At 46.5% G+C, this 23,039-nt stretch overlaps 1 protein-coding gene across 6 annotated transcripts in view; it reads left to right on the top strand.

Annotated features, from left to right (window-relative positions):
* FLI1 (Fli-1 proto-oncogene, ETS transcription factor) overlaps positions 1–22,574 on the top strand; it is a 122,917-nt gene extending 100,343 nt beyond the window's left edge. For all 6 annotated transcript variants that reach the window (XM_072729374.1, XM_025998926.2, XM_025998927.2 and 3 more), the window contains 4 exons: positions 15,447–15,509; positions 17,356–17,415; positions 19,278–19,325; positions 20,557–22,574. In XM_072729374.1, coding sequence (XP_072585475.1) covers positions 15,447–15,509; positions 17,356–17,415; positions 19,278–19,325; positions 20,557–21,086 — 701 coding nt within the window. In that variant the 3' untranslated portion in view covers positions 21,087–22,574. The remainder of the gene's footprint in view (positions 1–15,446; positions 15,510–17,355; positions 17,416–19,277; positions 19,326–20,556) is intronic.
* The last annotated feature ends 465 nt before the right edge of the window (positions 22,575–23,039 follow it).

Genomic DNA, 23,039 nt, shown 5'->3' with positions numbered 1-23,039 from the left:
GTGTGGCTGGGCCTGTCAGATATGGATATGGAGGGGCCCGCAGTGAGTGGGGGGGCATATGTGTTCAGGTTGTATTTAGGGAGAGGGGCCCCAGGGAGGCTCTCTAGGGGTGAGCATGCGCTGGGGAAGCACCAAGGCCTTCATGTATGACAGGGCCATGAGGAGGGGAACCCTGAGTGGACTCCGGGTGGCTTACATGAAGCTGGAAGACCACATCCAGTTGGGTGTCTCCCTGTAGAAGACAGGGAAGCTCTGCAAGGGAACCCAGAACCAGAAATTTGCTTCAAAATAATGGGAGCTGAGGAGGGGAGTAGGTGGGCGTCGGGCTGAAATAAGATTGACCATGAGGCTGTGCTGGTTAAAGCAGGATAAAGGATCTCCTCCCGGGTTCCATAGACTTTTCTCTCTGCTTTTCTATATCTCTGAATTTTTCCCTAACTTGAAAAGCTGCCTTGAGAAGTTTTGTTTTGATGGGGGAAAAAAGAAACAGAGAGGAGTTCAGAATATTTATTCCCAAAGCTACGCACGGTGTGTATCGCGTAGCGAATGAGTGTGACGTGTCTTCGAGTACAGCACTTGGGGGACGGTGGGCTTCAGGCGGCCTCCCGGGTGCAGTGTCTCTGCGGAAGGGGAGGGAAGCGTGGTGCCGGGCACGGGCATGCCCCGGATAGGGTGGCACATGGGGGTTGGTCTGGAACACGTGTCCCCGTAGGAAAAGGCCTGTAATACTCTGAGGTAATCTCCTGTTATTTTTAGGGAGTAAATAACATCTCTTATGTAGCAGGTTATATGGTTCCACAGGCTCTGTCTGTGTCAACCAACATGCACTTAAAATTTGAGGGTATTAAGGCCTCACAGGAGGGCCCGTTAAGAACTTTGTCATTATATGTTTTTCCTTTATGATGAAATACCCCTAATCCATTTTTAGCAAAGCAGGGGTGATTGCTGAGTGTGTGTGTGAGAGAGAGAGCGAGAGCGTGTGCTGTTTCTGTGGTCCAAAGGCAAGATTTATGATTCTAGAATAGACAGTAGCTTGCTCTCTCCATTTTATTTTTTTTAAACTGTTTTTCTTTGAAATTCCAGAGTTAATGTTTTGTCTGCTTTCGATCTGACCCTCTTTGGAGAGCTACATGTTTTTGTGTGCGTACGTACGTGTGTGTGTGTGTGTGTGTGTTCACCAGAGAGAGATTGAAAGAGAGAGCGAGCGAGCGAGCTGGAAACAAAGAATGGTTGTCTCCAAACTGTAGCAGGCAGGAAACCCCAATCCCAAGGGAATTTAGCCAGCCAGCCCTGTCCCGGAGTCAGACTCCAGCTCTCTGAATTCAATTTGACAGCTTGTCTGGGACACTTTCTAAGTAACCATTATCCTTCCTTTCTCTTAAGTAAAAGCACTGTTATTTTTTTCCGTGGGTGTGCTGTGTGCACTGTTATCGCACATGTGTGGGTTACACACAGCGACTAGGACATGCTTTCTCTAAATTATTGGAAACACTTAGCCTGTTTCCTAAGACAAGTGTAAATTTGTTCCAGAATAACGAGGCAAACGACTTTCCGTATTGGTCCATTGCCTGGTTGGAGGAAGGTACAGAGGAATGTCATTGGGACATATCTTTTCTTCCTTTAGTTCCAATTAGGGGCTGAATTCCCTTATTTGAAGGAGCTCATCTGTCACAGGAATAATCCAAATTGTATACGTTTTATTCCTTTGAGGATTTAAAAAAAAAATGTATTCAAGCAAAGGTATCTTCCCAGGATCATTCTCCTTGGTGTCTGTGTTTGATCGATGGATGGGTTATTTTAAAGACCTAGACCGCCATCGTCACACTTCAGGAGGGAATTTGGAGGTGCTTGCGTGTCAACCAGGAGCCCCCCAGGTTGTACGGGGCAGACACGCACAACTAGAGTGATGGTCGAGAGTTCCAGGCGGGTTCTTCTCAGTCTTGTCTCCTCTAGATACTCAGGTCAGTTGACTTTGCTGCCACAGCTCAGTGGGATTGTGGGGCCAAAGCCAGCCTCTCCAAGTGTGCGTAGTTGAAAGCTGCCCAGGTTCACCAGGCAGGGTCCACAGGCACAAGTCAGTTCCAGAACAATCTAGGTCCCTTCGGGGTGTAGGGATGTGACAGCCTTGTCCAGTGGCACATACCCTTTCTCCCCTGTCTCACCCCCAGCCCAATCTCTGTCCTCGGAAGCAACATTCTGAAATCCCCACCCCACCCCCACGCCACGCCCACCGTGGAGAACCGTGCTGTATTTAAATATTTAATGGAGAAGAAATGTGCTCACCCCTTACAGCCCAGCTCAGACGCCATCTCCTCCATATGGTCATCCTCCCATTCCCACCGAGCTTTGCTTGGACCCACTGTCTTCCCAATTTAGCATCCAACAGATTCTATCATAATAGTCTTTGCCTTGCAAGACCTGAAGCATCTTGGAGGTGGCCACTGTGTCTTAGACGAGGCCACTGGGTGGATGGATGAAAATTATAGGCTAAGTGCCTCGAAGCATTCCCCAAGAGCTTAGCGTACAGCTAACCCTTCGTAGTGTTTCCCGAGCCCGAGACAAGAGCAATACTTTGGCTTCATCTGCTGCAGGGGGGCTGTGGACCTTGCCTTTTCTTCCTACCATGTGTCCCATTTCCCCTTCACTTGACCCCAAGATGGTTCCTCCAAGAGGGAAGAGCTTGTGGGGAAGAGACTGAGGTCACAAGACGATAGCTCCACTTCACCTTTTTGGAGCATTTTTGATCAGCTTAAACTCCCCTTGGGGGCCCTGCAGATCTGAGTCCTCTGGTCATGTGTTCCCCTGCAAAGAAAAGGCAGAGGAGCACCAAGTCACCAAGCCACCAAGCCAAGGAAAGGTAGTATCACCTGCTGCTCACTTGAACCTTCCCTTCCTTTCTCACCGCCTTCCCCGCTGACCATAACAGCTAGCACTTTCGGAGGGCTTTCGCATGCCAAGAACTTGCTGTTCGCTTCACTTCACAGCAACCTTATTTAGTTGGCACTATTATTATTTCTCATGTCCCACATGAGAAAACTGGGGCACAGATAGGTTAACCCCAAATCCCAAAGCTGGTATGAGGCACAGCAGTTTCCACCAGGTGGTGACAAGGCTCCACAGTCTTCCTTCCAAGCCACCCCTCGGAAAGACCCGTGTCTTCCAGGCAGCTGCTGTCATCTAGCTGCTAAGAGGATGTGATGAGATTAATCAATTCCTGCTAAGGACCAAAAAATCAGAAACCTGACTCAGTGTGCTCAGTGTTTGCATTTCGAGAAACATGTGAGGTGGTTTCACAGACGTGCTTTTCATTATCGTGCTCTATAATTTACATAACATTACACATTCTTTTGTGTTCTATGATAGATTGAGTAAGTAACAGTCCGTCAATGAGGACTGTAATAAACTTAATTTTTACATCAAGGGTGGATAGACATGAGGCTAGTAAACCTAGTTGTGAAATGTCCCCCAAATTGCAAAGGCAAGCAATCCCTTACCTTTATTTTCAATGACACATGGTGCTCCAAGAGGAAGAAGATCCCAGGATGGCCTGGGGGCATTTGAAAGAAGCATGCCAGGAAGCTCCAGCCACCCCACCCCACACACACCCTCCTGGATTCTTGTGCGCCTGTGCTGGATGAAGGAGCCCGGGAGCAAGTCAAGCCCAGATTTAAGTTCTTTGAATAAGTAACTTCTGGAATCTTGTCCCCTGATGCCACCTCCACCAAGCCAGAGCTTTGTTTGAAGACTGCAGGGAGAAGAAATGTGCCTCCCTTGCTCTGCATGGGCATCCTTTCTGCAACCACAGTTTGGGCCTTTCCTTGTCCCTGTGCCCAGAAGGCACTCAGGCCCAGGTCCTGTCCTGGCTGCTTATGAGTTCTCACAACTTCGGCCTTCCTGCCCTCCCCGGGCGTGTCTTGTCTTTATGTCTTGAAGCTGTTCATAAATGCTCCTGGAGCAACCAAGACCAGACAGGTACCAACTTGCCCTGCAACATTAATGATGGTGACAAGAAATGGATGAGCCCATTAAAATGCTTCATTTGCATTTTAATAAGAGAAAATGGCTTTAAGTAAACATGGGGGTGGGGGGAGTGGGAGGAGACAGGGCAAGGCTGTGGAAAGGTATTTGGAGGCCACTTGACCTCAAGAGCACCCTTCCAATCGCTCAGCCAGACACCTCCACCCCACCCCCACCAGGGAGGGGCCTCCCGTGACAGTGCTGGGGCGGGGGGTGTGGCTCCTACCACTGTTAATGCCAGTTTCTCAGTAGCACTTCACACTTACTAAGTGGGCCATTTGAGTTTTGAATTTCCAATTCATCTCCAGACTCTTGATTATTACTATTTTAGGCCTCTCATCTCTACCAAGTTTCACTTTGACTCAGACATTTCATCCCATTCCAGATAGCAGAGCTAAGACTCAAAGTGAAATTGGCCTAGGTTGATGTAACTCCATGTCTATTACCATGTGGTCTTGGTTTGTAATAGAAGCTAGAAGTGCCCCCTGTTGGCTGTTTTGAGTAGTGAGGTCCCAAAACACTTGAGAAAGAAAATACTAGGTCAAGGGCTCCAGAGGACCTGCTGGTGGCTGCCTCAACATACAATATTCCAAATGCATTTGTTTTGCAAAATTTACTGATTTAGTAATTATTCAGGGAGGTTGTTTGGGGGCGGTAGTCATTGGAAAGTGTTTGAAAGAAGCTTGCTTTGTCTCATGCCATAAACCAAATTCTATCATCTATCTATCCCTCTATCTACCTACCTATCTCCCTTATCAATCTATCTATCTCTCTATCTGTAGAAAGAGAGAGAGAGAGAGAGAGAAGCTTCTTTCCTGCCAGAGGTGTAGGGGTTTGGGGCAACTTCTAGTGAGAACCCAAGCCATCAATAGTGTCATCCGTTATTTTAATATAAAAACCTTTCCCAAGTTGTTTTTATAAATAAATGTTAATAACTTACTCTCTTTAGAGAAGCCCCTATCAAAGAAAATGAAGAACTTATTTCTCATGAATTATCCTTTTCTAGATTAGTTCTTTGAGGAAGAGATACTACAGCTAGAAACACTAACCAGGACCTGTGTGGGCTTTTCCTCTCTCATCTCAGGGATCTTTAAGCTCCCACCTGGGAGGATCAAGAAAAAGTTTAAACATGCCTCTTTGATAAAGTTCAAATTCTCGTGTCAAGTATACTCTGAAAGGAAAATGTCTAACAAAATTCAATACACCTTTCAAAGCCCAATTGAAGTCCCACTTTCTTCAAGATATTTTTTCCTTACTCCCAGAGACTACAATCTCACTACCACACTCACAAGCTATCTATGAACCTAATTACTTAATTACAAGATTTCCTCGTAGTCTTTAATTGTGAGTTTGGTCCTGCAACCTTTTTTCCAGCCCTATAGATATCCAGTAAATAAACATTAACACTTGATAGATTCACCAGGGAAAAGAAATCTAGTCTTTGACAATTTAAATAATTAAATATTTACTCAATCCTTCTGCTTCACTAAAGAAAGAACCAAAAAGAAATTAGCTTTGGTTGACACAAGAAAGAATCACTTCCTATCTCTGATGAATTAAACTATAAAGCATTCTCACACACACATGATCTCATTTCTCCTCAGTAGAACCTGGGGGTATTAAAGGAACCATTTGGTTTTCCAAACTCTTGAATTTAGAAGAATCCTCCCCCCCGCCCCACACCTGCCCCACTCAAGTACCTACCTTTTACAGATAGGTTAACTGAGATTCAGAGGGATTAAGTCACTTGCCTTAATTCACGCAGCTGGTAACCAGCAGAGATGGGAAGCAAGGAGTTCTGAACCCCAGTCCAGAGTTCTTCCCATTGCAATGAGCTGTTTCCCTGCTTGGAGTAGATTAAAGAGAAATTACGGAATTCCTTCTAGTGAAAAATCTTTAGGCACCCTTGCTAACACCACAAACAGCCTTATGCTCACTAAGATTTAGGTACCACTCTTCCAAAGAGAGGAAAATCATTCTTGGTATAATTTTGAAAAATCTTTGAGCTTAAAAAGTCTTTGGCCTGCCTGTAAAATAATTATCAGGTCCTGCCCAATATCCTAGAGGAGTTTAGAGAATGGCAGTTTTTATGCTATGAGTCATACTTTCAATTTCTATTAAAATTCTTATATGGCCACATATGCTTTCTCTCAGGCTTTGGGCCTCCAGGCCTGTGCTAATTTGCATGTCTGGTTTAGATAATGTCTGAGGTCTCTTCCAGTCTGAAAAGAAGCCTCTGATTCTGTTATATAAGTGAGATCACATTCCACCTACCAAGAATTGGTGGTTCTTTTTCTTTAACTACTGTGTTTTTGTTGTGTGGATGGAGGACTCATGGATGAAAGTATTCCATGCTTACCTACAAGGCCACAGAGATGGAGTATTCCTTCACAATAAACTGACCTGTCCACTTTTCCTACGCTGACCCCAGAGAATCACCCTTTCCTGCAAACTATTTCAGATGCAGGTCAGAGGACAAATCATAGGCTGTGTTGGGATTTTTAAGTTTCTTGACCTGAATGACAATCCTAAGACACTGGGAGGGGAAGACCTCAGAGTTGCCAATTGCCCTGATTCTAAATTTGCAGGAACTGGGCAGCCCCAGTGGCGCAGCGGTTTAGTGCTGCCTGCAGCCCAGGGTGTGATCCTGGAGACTTGGGATCGAGTGCCACATCAGGCTCCTGCATGGAGCCTACTTCTCCCTCCTCCTGTGTCTCTGCCTCTCTCTCTCTCTATGTCTATCATAAATAAATAAATCTTTAAAAAATAATAATAATAATAAATAAATTTGCAGAAACTGGTGAAATCTCTTACTAGACTAGATTCATTACTCCTCTTACTGTCCTCACCCAAACACCAAACACAGAAAAGATGCTGTCAAATTTTTTCACTGATTTTGTTGTCTTCCAACATAAAACAATTCTCATTAAATCAAGAGCTAATGAAAGGGCATCGGGCTTTCCGATCAATGTAAGGCGAGCTGGTCACTCTTCATGAGAAAAGTATGGCACAAGGGAGAGCTCTCTTGTCACAACAGTAGACAGGTCAAGTCTTTGCTCCAATCGCGTATTTTCAGTGAGGCCCTCCCCGTCCTAGGACTGCCTGCTGCGCTTTCAGTATTTTTTCTCTTTTTTCCTAGCTCTCACCAGCTTCTCATATACAATGTAGTTTACTGTTTGTTTTGAATGTAAGTCCCACAGAGCGGGCACGTGTGTCTAGCCATCGTTGTGTTCTCAGCACATAGAGCAGTGTCTGGTGCGATAGTAGACATTCGATAAAAATTGGTTGAATGAATTAATGTGGAATAGGAGATACTGATTCAGTCCAATAAGCTAGTAGTGGAGAAGGGAAGAATCTCGGGTGGGCGAGGGAAACAAAGATGATTTAAGACAGTCCCTGTCTCCCAAAAGATCATCACCAAGCAAAGGGAGATACATGCACAAAGAATTACACAGAGAACGAGGAGGGTAGAGCAATAACCATCTGACTCTCACCAGGGAGCCTTGACCCGCAGAGCTTGAAAAGAAAAGGATGCAAAAGCTGATTTGCAGAGCAGACACAGGCTTGTATCCCTGATGGCCAGAGCGAGTGAGGACAGCTTCACTGTGAAAACGTCAGCGCCAGCCGTTCCCATCAGGGTCTTCAGCGGAGCGAAGGGAGTCAAACACAGACTGCCTCTCATTTCTCCTCAAGCCCTGTTACCTAAGGGAACTGTTAGGGTTTCTTTTTCCTACTTGGAATCCTTTTAAACCTGAGGCGGATTTGACCAAAAAGCCTGTACTTTAGTTGTGTCTACATGGCCCAATGTGGAGGGGAATTTGGGCAAACACTCAATTAATCTAGTCGGGGCGAATTGCTTTTCCACATAAGGCAGGCTCAAAAATCCCACTTTGAGGCCTTATCAAAATAAATAGGTCATTTAGACTTCTGTGTCTCTCAGAACCAGAGCCCATGGGAGACACCGGGTGAAGGAAGGGACCAGGCTCTGCGGGAGCCTCGCGTGACTCTGGCCGGGTTGTGCCTGGTGAATGTGCCACTTGCTTTTCCAAACTTTTCATATTTAAAAGCCATCCATTTTTTTCCAAGCATTTTTCTTCTAGGTCCTTTTTTTCCCCCTTCGCACGTATAATATCTTAAACAGTACCTCCATTATACTCCACGCAGCGGGGCTGGTTGTGAGGCTGAGGAGCTGTTTGGATTCCAGGACGAGATCCTTGAGCAAAGGAAATCTGATCCAGGATGTTTTTTTTCTGTGAGTTCCAAGTTTGAGGAAAGCCTTCCCTAGATACTTCCCTCCTCCTGAGGTCTCAGTGGAAGCCAAGATCCTCTGTTGCTCTTTGGAACATAAGATGCCACTGAGGTGAAGGCTGGGCTGCCCCTATAGAACGGGTTGAAATGAGGTGAGGCAACACAGCTCTGGGCACCAGGACAGGCTGGGCAGGGACCCGGGGCAGCTGGCAGGAGGGTGGACACTGGACTTGTACTGCCTAAGCCTACTCTACCAGCAGGCAGCCCCGCACCATCCTCTAGGGCAGTGAACCATTTCTCTCTATGGCTTCTCTTCCTTTTCAAGGAAGATGAACTTTTTAACCCCAACTCACCAAAAGAACCATTTTAGAGGTGCAAGGAAGTTAGAATAAACTCCAGGTCTATAGTGTATCTTTTGAAGTTGCCGTTCATCCGATGTTCACTGAATCCTCAAGACCATCTTCTGATGCATTTGTTGTTCAGCTCTTTTAGAGAAGCAGAACCAAAAATCAGAGGAGCCTTTTGGCAAAGATGGCTCAGCAGAGCCAATGATAGAGCTGGGACCTGAACCCGGGAGGAACTGACTCTCGGTGCCATGCATGGCTGCTGGAGGAACCCCAGGGCCTCCCACAGAGGACAGTTGCCTTCACGGGGGCATCCTGTGCCCGCATACAGCATCACCACTCAGGGGCTAGTTGCCTGTGCACAGTTTTTGAAGTGAGAGGCCAGGCTGGAAGGTCAGGCATCTTGGCGTGGTTGCTGGGAGGCATTATAGTGGAGACAGTGGCAGACCAAGAAGCTGGTCCTGAGTTGGGGGTCTAGAAGGTTTAGGAAGCAGAGCAGCCTTTCACAGGTCGGGTCCAACGTCAAAGCAACATGAAGAGGAACACAGAGGAATGCAGTCTGGGTTGGGTTGTTGGCCAGTAGGGCCAGCTCCTCAGAGACGGGGCCTGTCACAAACCCAGGACCTCAGAGGGAACCCTGGAGGATCATCCGGCCCGACCTTCTACGAGAGACAAGGTCGTTCCCCTCCATGCGTCTAGGGGATGTATCTTCCTACATACATTGGGCGGGCTGGGCCTTTTCTTGGGAAGTTGGGGGCTCTGGGTCTCCTTCGGCATCCTCACTGTCTCAAGACAGGAAGTCTGGATCTGGCTGAGAAAAGCCTCTGCTCTGAGGGCGAGCAGCCTTGTCCATTCTTCAGCTGAAAGGTCTACATTCAGAAGTTGGCTTTCCAAGGATAAACAGGGTCCGGTGCTGCCAACTCTTTCAGCAGCAACCAGAAATGTGATGAGAAGTTTCAGGGAAAATTCGTCTTTTTCCATCAAGTAATTGAGAGCGCAGCCTTGTGTTGTAAGGGATCAAGAGAGAGAGGCCCTTGTGTGCTGGTGTCACTGCATCTTTGGCCTCCAGGTGAGGTCATGACGAAGTGGAGAGCTGCGTGTTCCCTGGGACATTAGGCCTTCAGACGGCCAACCGTGGGCGTCGGGGCAGAAAGAAACTTTCTTTCCTGAGTCAGTTGGCCAGATTTCTAGAACCCGTTTAAAAGCTTCACATAGAAACTGAGTTAACACTGGGATGTCTTTGAGAAGGTCATGTCCAGAAAAAGCTTTCCCTTTTCCAACAGGGACTTTTCAGAAAAAAAAAAAAAAAAATCTCCATGCTCATATTTCTCTGCTCCGGGAGGCTCTCCTGAATCTGAGAGGCCATTTAGTGTCAGATTCAGCCACACTGAGTATCACATAATGGAGATACTGTTCAGGCCATTATATACATGAGGCTGAATTATCTACAATGCCCAGCAGTGCCCAGATTCTCCAGAACAAGCCTCCGGTCTCTCTTTGCTTTGGCAAAAATTGATCTCGGGGCTGCCCGAAACCACGGACTCCAGCCGGAGTCCTTTTGGTGACTTCTCTGAAAAGGAATCACAGGGAGATTTGTCATCTTAGTAGTCTACAAAGCCAGGGAGTGTCAGCCTTTACCAAAGTCAAAAGACAGTTCCCGAGAGTCTGAGCGAGTTTTCCGCTGATAAGGCCATCTGCCACCACACAGAAGATCGTCCACCAGTCTGCTGGCCCCTCGCAGCCACTTTTTTTTGAACATTGTGCTCTCTGCTGCTACCTTAAGCTTATCTTTTCAGAAGACAGTCCTCAGAAAGCAGATAGCACGCGCCGTATTTGGGGGCAGGTTGGGGGTGGAGCTCGGGGTACACTCAGGCTGCTGCTGCGTGGACCGTCACACGCCACCAGGAAGCTCTTGCTGCGCTGAGTGGCAGCGGGGATCAGGGGCTCTGACACAGCTGGGCAACAGGCCCAGGGAGGGCTGGTGTTGGCGTAGAAATGGGAGCCGCTGGGTTAACTCCCTGGTCCAGGCTTTTCCATGTTGGTTATAGACATATTTCTGTTTGTGTGTCTGGAACTGGAGCTGCCACACTGCTGAGTTTTCACTGGCGCGACTTTTAAGTAGGAGAAAACAAACCGTCATTTGAACTACGCTATGAAGAGTATATAAAATAAAATGCAGGCACATAGATATGTGATGTCCACTCCTTGCCTTCCCTGTGTGGGGACAGGGCTTTAACCGATGTAACATGTGCGTTGTTGTCCACTGTGTCCCGAGGGCACCCAGGGCTAATACGGCTTGCACACCTCATCACCCAGACTTAAATCACCTAAGAGACCTCAGTGGGGAGAAGTCAGGATAGGGGCCTGGAATTCTCTTCAACTAGTGAAATAGTGAACAGTAAGAGGAAGTGTGTGTACTTAGCAAGAACAAAAGAATGGGCCTGTCTAGTCATTCATTCAACAAATAATTATTGTGCACCTGTTCTGTGCGGGGCACTGTTCTAGGTGCTTGGTTATATCGGGGAACAAAAGAAAGATTGCTGCCCTTGTGACCCTGACATTCAGGTAGGAGATGCAGACCATAAGCAGCACACTTAAGTTAAATTAGGTGTTAAATAGACAAATTAGTAGAGCAGATAAAGCGGGTAGGGGGAGGGGAGGGGAAGTGAACGTGTATTTGGTAGGGCCGGCGAACGTGTCTCTGGGGCTAATCATTTTTTTAGGTGTCTAATAATGATGCCAATAATAGTATTACTGGCCAACACGTACCAAGGCTGACTCCGTGCTCTCACTGTGCCAGGCGTTTGTTTGGCTCTCTCATTTAATCCGCAGGGCTACCCTGGGTCTTCAGGTCTCTAAGGCCGAGTGCCAGACCTTGGTTCTTGGCCTTGGTCTTCTCCAGCATCACGCTTTGTCTTTGTAACAGGACTTACTTCCGAAACGCTGGTCTTCATTGAAATGTTGAGTGTAGCAGCTGTCCCCATGAACCCCAGGGCCCACGGAGAGCACTGGTTAACCTCCTCAGTAAACGGACCCAGGATGTCCTTTGTGAACCCAAGTACCAGTAGCAGGATTTTCCGGGCAGATAGATGGGAACGAAAAAGCAACCGGCAGGGGCCTTGTGGTCTGTGTGGCTCTGATTTCACACACTGCCTGGGGACCGCTGGCTAAAGACACCAGCTTATGGATGGCACGGCCCATTGCTCTTCGTTGCTTTGTTATAGGCACAGTGAGGACAGAGTTCAGGCTGATTGCTGGTGGCCTCGCTGTTTCTGTCACTTCATTTTTTACCTACTAGAGGACTTGGGGTTGGTTAGGACTTCGAAAGTCTTCTCAGCCAGGCTTTCCCCCGAGGTAGGCCAGTGGGAGAATCACATCCCCCAGAGGCCCTCCCTGGGCCTTCAGGCATGGGAGGAAAGATGGGGCTACCAAACACTTCTCTGATAAGACATTGGCTTCAAACCAGGATTGGGTTCCTGGAGTTCGAGAAGAATCCAGCCATCGTCCACCCTGTCGGTTAGAGGGAATACATCCACAAATTCTATAGCCTTTATGAGCACGGTCTGATCCTGGAGCTGCCATAAAAGAACAGAAGGAAAAGTTGATAAGTCGATGGTGACCCTGGGCATGGCCATAATTAGGTCCTGAGAATGGATGTAACATAGCTTTCAGATAGGATGGAAGCCTTCGGTAGAATAATGATTGACTGAAAAAACAATAAGTAAACTTTGAGCCAGAGATTTTATCAGTGCAAATCACACACCAAGTCAGAGCTGCAGATGACACACACCAGTTCCTGGAACTAGTGATGTGTGTGTGTGTGTGTGTGTGTGTGTGTGTGTGTGTGTTTGCATGAACTGGTCACTTTTTATCCCACTTTCTGTTCTGTCCCTACAAGAATCGCCTCTTTCTCCAGATGCATCATCCATCCTACATTATCCCAACGAGCTCTGTTCTGCACCACAGGCTTGGTGATGGTAATGCTGCATGCCCATGATCTCTCTTGGTTTCCACTGCCTGCACCCAAGGTTACTACACTTGCCTAGCTGCCAGCTCCATGGCCTTGAACATGACCTCGGCTCTCACTTCCAGCCCTCTCTCCTCTCCCTTCCCTCTACCTCAGTCATGGGCTCCCGCCCATGGCTGTTCCCCAGATGTCACTTTCTTACCCCCTAGACACATCTGTCTTGTGCCTGCATGACTCTCTCCTCTCCAAGGGATCCCACTCAAGGCAAATGGCCCAAATTACACTCATCTCTCCCTCTTTAACATCCAGTGACCCCTTGATATCACCACCACTCCTTTGGCACATGGCCCATATTTCCCCCACTGTCTTGCTCATCTTCTCATATTTAAATGCAAGGACGGGGAGCTTTTTCCATATTAATCCTCATCCAGTCTATATGGCCAAGCATGAGATACGTACAACACAAGAGTCACTCCCAATTACAGTTAACCCTTGAACCACATGGAGGTTAGGGGTACTCACACTCTTCCCTGTTGAAAATTAATGTCTTAACTTTTTGGCTGTTCAAAACTCACCTACTAATAGCCTACTGTGGACTACAATTGACTAGAGGCCTTGCCAATAACATAAAGTCGTCTAACACATATTTTGTATGATTTATGTATTATATGCTGTATTCTTCCAATAAAGTAAACTAGAGAAAAGACAAAGTTATTAAGGAAATCACAAGGAAGAGAAAATACGCATATAGTACCGTATACAATCTCCGTGTAAGCGGACCCGCACAATTAAGCAGAGTTGTTCAAGGGCCGACTCTAAGTTAGTGGAGGGGCAGTTGCTCCCTTCCCCTGCCCCCAAAGAGAAATCTTGAGGAATCTCGCCGTTGGATTTGCTTACACCAGCATTGCACACCCTCTGCAGACCCCTGCAAGGCATCCCAGCAAATGCTTGCGAGAGCCCTCACCTCAACCGCAGGCCCCATGAACAAATTGGGATTTCCGTTTGTTTTGCTTTTAACCAAGAGGAAGGATCTATGTGCAGGAGAATTGTGAAAGAAAAAAGAACACCAAATAAAAATAAAAACAGACGACTTAAAGGCACAGAGCTTTGTCTCTCTTCTGCCCCTGACTCTCCCCTTCCCCCCCATCCCCATTCCGCTCACTTTCTGTTTTGCTTTTCATGCCAGTTGCTACAGACGGTAATTTTAAAGCTGCACTGGCTTTTCCAGAGCCAGAGGAATGTGCATCCGCACGTGGATTTTTCCACAAGAAAACTATCCCTGTCTTTTGGTTCTTCTGAGCCAGAACCGATGAGAACAGGCCATGGGCTGAGCCAGTCCATCCTCTCCGCTCTTACTCTGATTTGCTGGGGAGGCTCAGAAGGGGTGGAGGGGGCTGGTTTGCGTTCCACCCCGTCAGGCTGTTGTTTGATGAGGTTTGTGCCCCATTTGTTCGGATGGTTTTTATGGTTTCTTTGTTGTTCGTGGAAAGACTTTGAAAGTCATAATTCTGAATCCTTAAACTCTTCTGCTGTTCCTGCTCAGTGTCTCAATGGGACTCACACCCCGAGAAAGGAGAAGAGGAAGCTTTCCAGCCAGTTAGTTGTACAGTTTCTGGACGTGGTTATGGAGGCATGTGGACTCTCTCGGGAAAGAGGCTGGGATCACAAAGGCACAGGTTCAGTGGAAGGTTCTGCAGGGCAACTAGAGAGTGAGCCTTGAGGCCTTCCCAGGTGGGAAGCCTCATCTCTACACCCTTCTTTCTAATCCCCCTGCTCCCAGCCACACCTCTGGCCTTCCTCCTTTCTCTGTGGTCATTGGGCCCAACCCTTCCACTTGGGTTGAAAGAGTATGGAGAGTCTGGAATGTGCTCCTCCTTCTGAGATATCAGTGCACTGAAGCAAGGGGCCAGGGTTGGCCGCCAGGAACATCACGAGCCTGGTCTTTGAGACATTCTTCCCATGTAGTCTTTAACCTGGACATTGCCCATCTCATCAGAGCTGCTGAAAGGCCTTTGCTACCCAACTATAGATAATTTTTTGTCTTTCTAATCTTGTATTAGTTTATATTTGTAGAAAACTTTAGAAGATGCCTCACATACATTGTCTCCTTTGATTATGGCCCGTCTTAGGCTACTACAATAACAAGGTACCATAGACGGAATGGCTTAGAAACAATAGCTCTTTACCACATATCTCCAGGCTAGCTGAGATCCCAGTGCCAGCTTGGTGGGGTTCTGGTGAGAGTTCTCTTCTGGGTCAGAGACTGCTGACTTCTTACTGTACATGCATGTGACAGAAAGAGGACAAGTTAGCTGTAGGGCCTCCTCTTAGAAGGGCACTGATCCCATTGATGAGAGCTCGACTCTCACCACCTAATTACCTCCCTAAGCCCACACCTCCTTGTACCATCACACCACACCGGGGATGAAATAGCAACACATGTGAATTTAGGAGCTGGCGGGGGGAGAGGACACATAATACTCAGTTCGAGACATTGCAGGTCAAGTTCCGTGCCCATAAGGTCACTAAACCGTATCAAGTTCCGTGTCCATATTAGAGAATATTGAAGCTTGGTGAAGTGTTATGATTCATCCAAAGTCCCAGAACAAATAGTGGCAGGGGCAGAGCTTGAACCAATCCTCTGATTTCAAATTCTGGTTGCTTCCCATTACCCCAGGCAGGTTGCAATCACTGTTAATGTTCATCCCACCCCGACCCTGGTCAGAGAGGACACTTCTGGAATTCAGTCATGCTTAAGAAGACATAGCTGATTAAATCGAATTTCTCCTGATCGCGGAAAGAGAATCCTCCTGGCACCCTTCTGAAAGGCTGGAGATGCTAATGTACCTCTGCTTGTTGTTTTTCATTAGACCCTTCTTATGACTCAGTCCGGAGAGGATGGGGCAATAACGTGAATTCTGGCCTCAACAAAAGTAAGTAAATGTCATACTCAAACATTTTTTCTGCAAACACAGGTGGAGAACGGGGTCATGAGCTAAAGCAGGGCAGGAGTGAGCTCACGTTGTCTTGCTTGCGGAGAGGACATCAAAATTCACTGCCAGGGTAGGACGATCCATGATACCTGCTCCCTGAAAGATGGTGAGGGGTTTTCATGCAGGCCTTTTGGTTGTGTTGCACTGCATGTGGTTTTTGCCTTTTTGAAGCTAGAAGGCTTCTCAGGACTGGGTTTTCTATATGCATGGAAGGCCACTGGATTTGCATCTTGCCATTCATGTTACGATGACAATCCTCCATGACTTTCCTCCTCTGAGCACCAAAATTTGATCATACCAGCCTCCCTGCCCTGGTATAGATATCCCTGAAGGCTGGGATGGAGGATAGTCTTATGAGGTGGTCATAGGGGTCTGACCCATCAATTTGTGTTCAAGTCCAACCCAAAATTTCCCACTAAGGGAGTAGGGAAAGAGAATGACTATACATTCCTAACCAGAGTGTGTGAAGCTTGCTATCTGTAGGAAGCACATGGGTGGTGAAGGGACTTCTTCCAAGAAGAGGTTGGGATTACAAAGTTAATGCCCAAGCAATTTCTAGGACCCCTTTCAGTACTATGTCTTTGTTGTTTGTTTATTCTGTGCCCAGGACTTGGCACTCTCGGGTTCATAAAGATGAATTAAACACAGGCCAGTCTGTCAAGCTGGGGAGAGGGTTTACACACACACACAGCTCTTTTCATCTGGGTGGTATCAAGGAAGGCCTGTGAATCTGGCATCATTTGAGTTGTGTCCAGAGGAGAGGCAGGATTTGGGCCTGCAGAGATGGGGAAGACAGGCTCTGCTGGGGGGGTGGGGGGCAGGGAAAGATGTCAAGGTTGACATGTCTGACAGTCAGGGACCATTCCAGGTTCCTAGAGTTTAGGATGCACAGAAGGAAAGCAGTCTGGAAAGGCAAGGAAGGGGCATGAAGAATGCTGTGAAGGTGGACCTTCCTTCTTTAGTCAGTGAGGACTCACAAAGGTGTTTGGATGGTGGAGTAAAATGGTTTAGGGAAATGAAACTGGCTAAATATCATATGATGGGCCAGTGGGAAGAGAGGGGTGTAGTGAGGATATAGTCATACTCATCCACAAACCATTCAAGAAGCTCTGTAGGTCTAGGATGGAGAAGCTAGGTGGGAGCAGAAAGGTTGCACGTGAGCAGTTTCCACGAGAGGACCTCACAAAACATGGAGACACAACAAGCAGGTGACGTTCACTCACATGTCACCATCCCATTAAGAAACTCTAAATTTCCTACTTAAAAATGCAGTTCACAGCAGCAATACCACTAGGCATGCTGTGCTGTATGCTTGTTGCAGTTTCTCGTCTCCCCGTGAAAACCTAAGTTCTTCTGGAACCGCTGGTTCATTGCTGAATCTCCAGCACCAAGAATACTGCCAGGACTAGTAGATTCTAGACAAATATTTATAAGATTTATTTATTTGAGAGAGAGAGAGAGAGAGCAAGTGAATGGAGGAAGGAGCAGGAGGAGAGAGAGAATCTTTCAAGCCGATTCCCCACTGAACATGGAGCCCGACCCAGGGCTCAATCTTATGACCCTGAGATTATGACCTGAGCTGAAACCAAGAGTTGGATGCTCAACTGACTGAGCCATCCAGACATCTCTTTAGATAAAAATTCATAAAATAAAATAAAATAAGTGAGTAGAGAGTGGGTGGATAAGCGAATGCGTGAGGAAGCACACTGTGGAGGGCTTTTAACAAGACATTTCTCTTCCCTCATGGACGGTGGCCCCACTCACCTTATGTCTTTCCCCACCACAGGTCCCCCACTGGCAGGAGCACAAGCAATGAGTAAGAATACTGAACAAAGGCCCCAACCAGGTACCTGTCTGGGATGGGTAATCCCTTCTTTGCTCCTTATACAGCCGTTGATTCCATGCGGTCACCTGAGGAGGACTGAATCAATACGTGGCATTTTTCTTTCATGGAGGGTCGCTATTTGGCTCCCTCTACAAGCTCTGTGAATGAAAAATGGCAGGCACTAGAACCAGGGGAAGGTTTGTTAAATATCAGAGGTAAAAAGAATGTAAAGGTTATATGTCCCCATGCCTCATTTTGTAAAATAAAGAAACTGAGGCCCAAGGAAGGAAAGTAATTTGCCAAAAACCACACAGCTGGTTTATGAGAGAGCTAGAGCTCTAACCCACAGACTCCCGAGCTGCTGTCCAAACCTTTAATGCTCCGCAAAACCTTTCTTCTAAAACTACCCCTGTCCCGTGATGGGTCTGCTTAGCAGATTAAGCAGGGGGTCTTCTAAAACCATGGAATTGGTCTCTTGGTATTGGAGTGAAACTAGGTCTGTAACATCCTTCTATGACATCTGTCCTATGATTACCTCACCTCTACATGAATATTTGTAGCAACAAAGAGTTCGCTACTTCCTTAGGCTCATTTCCACTGTTGGGGCCAAAGTCCCCCTCCTTGAAACTGCCTCCTTGTAGGCTTTCTGGTTTGCCCTCTGGAAAGCCTTCCTCCCGTTCTGTGGGAAGGTCCTTCCCATATCTGAACACAGCTGCCATGTCCACTCCCAAGCCCAGCTCTGTCTTCTCTGTGTGACACAGTTGAGACTAAGTTCTGGACAAAGCCACTTGCTTTGGGGCAGAGAAACATCATTTTCCATCTCTACTGAAGGCAAAGCAACAGAGAGTTGACCTACGTGTCATCAAGAAGGTTAGGAAAGCCCGTGCTGAGTGAAACACCCAAGCCAAACAGGACTTGACAGCAGATTTAAAGAATTCCCAGTGACAACAGCATCAGACATTACCTGCCAGAAATATTTCAGTTGTCGTACTGAGTGTGTATATGGATGGGAAAGGGTTGACTAAGCAGCTTTGGGGACTTTTCAAGTTAATTCACAATGGTAAGCAGAAACCCCCAAATCATGTTGATTTCTTCAAAATGACAAGTGCAAAAATAGTAAAATTGTATCAAACATTTAACAAGCTGGCTGGATTATGATCCAGCTGTGTATCAGGATTTCCTCGCCTGAGAAGAAGAAGACCAATCTCATGGAACCAATATTGCAAAGATTCTTTTTATAATTAAATAATCACGTGAGTTTCATGGAGACAAAGATAGAAAATATAGTCATTTTATAGCCCAAATATAAAATCTGGCTAGTATTGTCATTTCAAAGTGGAAGGTGCCAGAATTTGGTACTAGTCAGGGATGGAGATTGCCCAGTGAGTTCTTTAGTTTATAACACAGCTGGCACTGGGACCCAGGCTGTCTGATTTCGGGGCTCATGTTTTTTTACGCCCCATCTTAAAACCAGAGATGGGTACAGAGCTGTTAAGGACCAGGAGTTCGTTAGACCTTTCTTTAAACCCATTTTGATAAAACATCTTTCACCTTATTCATGAAGATTGACTATTAGCCAGCTTCTTTCCAAATGGTTTCCATTTTAGGTAATGGCAGCATTAACTACAAATTTTAGACACCGAATATGAAAAACAATGATGCTGCTAGTACCCTGTGTTTCTGCAATGATGAGGATGACCACCCGTAACTGCTCCAGATCTTTGAGGTCTGCACATAAAAGCAGTACAGTTTTTTGAAATCAGTTTTTTCCCCATGATATTGAAATAAAAATATAAACCCCGGAGGTATTCTTATTACTAATACTGTTGGTTTTTTTATATTTTTAATAACAGTGAAGTTAATTTCCTTTTTTGCTTCCTTAGATCCATATCAGATCCTGGGCCCGACCAGCAGTCGCCTAGCCAACCCTGGTGAGTTTACTTTGGCCTGCAAGGTTTTTCTTTCCAGAATGTTCCATAGCTTTGTGAGGTCACAGACACCTGACTAGGAAGTAACATGTACTCTTTCCCTTGGAATGGTCAATATCTGCTTCTCTAGCATACAAGTGAGAGGTTGGAGCTTGTTATTAGGTGGTAGTCATGTCCATTGGTTGAGGCTGCTTCTGGAAAGCAAACATATTAGCACTGCTGCATATCTGCACGGAGGCTTGGATTTGTAGAAATTTTTTCAGGGAAAGATGGGGAGCAAGGGAAGGAATTCCAGTGAGTTCTCAGTGATGGCCCTCATGGAAGTCACAAGTGAATAGATGTCCCAAGGACGTTTTATTCTAGAGTCTGGAGAGTATTTCACTTATCTAGCCTCATGAAAGAGGCATGTCCCTGAAAAGTTGCAGATAAAATAAATCTGACAATGCCATGTAAGGGTCAGTGTTAAAAATAGCTCTCAAACAAGTTCTAAACCAAGTACGTGAGCTACCCGGCCCTTTGCAGTGGTAAAGCCCACGCCTTCCCTTCCCAGGGAACTACCGCTGCCAGTGTCTGCAGGCCCGTTCTTTAGTGCCTGGCCATTCCTGTTTGGGGTTCTTGGGGAGAGGGGGCAGGAGAAGCCACCCAGCTCCTGCTCCTCTTATTTTTCTCTCCACCCAAGATCTTCTCTGTCAGACTTAGAGCTGAGAGCCAAGCACTAGGATTCTGCAAAGGAACATTCCAGATCCCTTCAGCCTGGCCCCCGGGCCACACCTTCTCCCTGTAACTCTGATAGTGGTCTCCTGGCCCCGACTCCCTTTGACACCGACAGGGGACTCCCGGGGTGGGAGGGAGGGACTTCATCAGTAGGCAGAGACTAGTCAGCAATGCAGCTCTTTCTAGAAGAAGAGATTCAAAAAACAATCTTGCCAACACGGGTGGCAAGCAGCTTGCCCCGGAATCCTCCAGCTGGTTCTGGGCACCTCATTATCCACGGGGCGTTTCACGGGGCCTCGGGGCCAATCATTTTAAGGTCTCACCTTGCTGGCTCTGGCAAGGTGGGTGGCAAACAGAAAAGCGAGTCGACAAGGAAAAGGAGGGGCTGCCGGCCTAGGGAGATGCTGAACGTCAAAGGAGAGAAAGGATTTCCCCAAAGGGGGCGAGAGGATCGTTGCATTTGGGGGCCCTGGGTGCTGACTTCGCCGGGCCGAGCTACTGTGTTTTCTCCCGTTTGCAGGAAGCGGGCAGATCCAGCTGTGGCAGTTCCTCCTGGAGCTTCTCTCGGACAGTGCCAACGCCAGCTGCATCACCTGGGAGGGGACCAACGGGGAGTTTAAAATGACGGACCCCGACGAGGTGGCCAGGCGCTGGGGGGAGCGGAAGAGCAAGCCCAACATGAATTATGACAAGCTGAGCCGGGCCCTCCGATACTACTACGATAAAAACATTATGACCAAAGTGCACGGCAAAAGGTATGCCTACAAATTTGACTTCCACGGCATCGCGCAGGCCCTGCAGCCGCACCCCACCGAGTCGTCCATGTACAAGTACCCTTCCGACATCCCCTACATGCCTTCCTACCACGCCCACCAACAGAAAGTGAACTTTGTCCCCCCCCACCCGACCTCCATGCCCGTCACTTCCTCCAGCTTGTTTGGAGCGGCGTCACAATACTGGACCTCCCCCACGGGGGGGATCTACCCCAACCCCAACGTGCCCCGCCACCCTAACACCCACGTGCCCTCACACTTAGGCAGCTACTACTAGAAGCTTAACCGTCGGTGGCCTTCTACCTGAAGCCCCCATTCCTCACACTTCCTGGGATACTTTGGCCTCTGAAGGACATACGTGGCCTTGAAGAGAAAACAAAACTGGATGTTCTTTCTCGTTGGATAGAACCTTTGTTCTTTAAAACCAATCCTTTATTTTTGTTTTTTGTTTTTGTTTTTGTTTTTAACATTGGTAACTTTTGCTTCCTCTACCTTGAACCAAGAGATGGATGATTTTCTGGGCCAGTACACCAGTTTGGATTCTCAATCCGCTATCATCTTCTGAGCTGAATCTTTAGATTACTGGAATGGTTGTATCATGGTTCTAGGGAAGAAACTGTAAACGTTCTCTATGTTTTCATGACCAAAGCAGTTTCTTATCAATACACGGGTCTCATCATGGACCCTGTAGGGTTCAGTATGATAAAGAATCATGGACTTATAACCAGTTAATGCTCTGGTTTGAGACTGAGTGAAAATAGAGGCAGGAAGCTTATAATCTTATTTTAGGAGGACATATATTCAGTGGATGGCAACTGGAACATTGGTTTATAAGGCCAGTGAAGTTTTCACCCAACTGGAATTTAAAAGAAAGAACATGTGTGTGTGTATTTAAGAAGCCGTGGGCATTGCAAAATCCCTCCCAGTGGGCAATATGCACTAGGCTGACCATCCTCTCTAGAAATAGTCAAGATATGAACTAAGAAATGTTAATGCAAATGCAGACATTCCTGAAAGACAGAGAATTAAATAATTTTTTTTTTTAAAGTAATGACAGCGGGTCCCAGAACTTTGAAAAGTCTTAGGGATTTCTGAACACAAACAGATTCGCAAGCGCTGTGCGTTTGTCAGACCACCAGTCCAGGGTCAACCAATCAGAAGGCAACTTACTGTATAAATTATGCAGAGTTATTTTCCTATATCTCGCAGTATTAAAAATAGATAATTAAAAAAATAAAAAGAATAAATAAACGAGTTGACCTCGGTCACAAAGACAATTTTACTATCAAATCAGTCGTTATTTTTTTAAATGTAATTTGTACATCTTTTGTCAATCTGTACATTTGGGCTGTTTGTACGTTTTTATAGCTGGTTTTTAAAAAGCATAATGTGACTATTGCTAAAAAGAAAACAGGACGTTTGAGTCACTGACTTTACTAGAAAGAGAAGCACCACGCAGTATTTAATGGGCGTACACAGGCAGGTAAAGGCAATCCATTCAAATCTTTAATGCTTTGGAAATGTTTGTAAATAACCATAATGCAATAATCACAACTTTGGAAAGAACAAGCAAACCGTCCCTTGTGGATACGAGGGATTTTCCTGCCCTATATATGCAATATATTTTTTAGATATTAAAATATATATAATTTTGCAAGTAATCATTGACTTTTTTTAAAACTATATTAAGTGTTAAGCTGACAACTGTCAATGAAGACTATGTTGTAAAATAATTTGACTAAATAAATTGTGCCTTCTTCTCTCAGAACTGAGGACATCGTCTTCTTATTTACCCCTCATTAGGTCAAAGGGTTTTCCCAGGGGAAGTTTCCGATTGAAACTCTTGCACCGGATAGACTTTTTCACGTGTGCATATACTGCTGTGCAGCAGAAAGCACAAAATCGGTGCGGTTTTTATTGTTGTCTGTATTAGTCAGTTTCTCTCCAGAGAAACAGAACCCGTAAGATGTACGGTATTTGTGGAGATTCACAATGAACGCCTGGTTCACAAGACCTCGGAGGCGGAGAAGCCCCGTGACCTGGCATCTGCCAGCTGGGGACACAGGAAAGCCAGTGATGTGTGTTCTAGTGTGAGCCTGAAGGCCCAAGAACCAGGGACGCCGATGGGAGAAATCCCAGTCCCAGGGGAGGAAAAAATGTCCCACCTCAAGCAGGCAGGCAGGAAGCAAAGAAGAGAATTCCTCCTTCCTGTGCCTTTTGTTCTATTCAG

This window comes from Vulpes vulpes, chromosome 12, assembly GCF_048418805.1.
Source record: "Vulpes vulpes isolate BD-2025 chromosome 12, VulVul3, whole genome shotgun sequence".
In the NCBI taxonomy this organism is placed as follows: domain Eukaryota; kingdom Metazoa; phylum Chordata; class Mammalia; order Carnivora; family Canidae; genus Vulpes; species Vulpes vulpes.
Note: the sequence above shows the minus strand (reverse complement) of the source record. Positions and strands in the feature narration are given on the sequence as shown.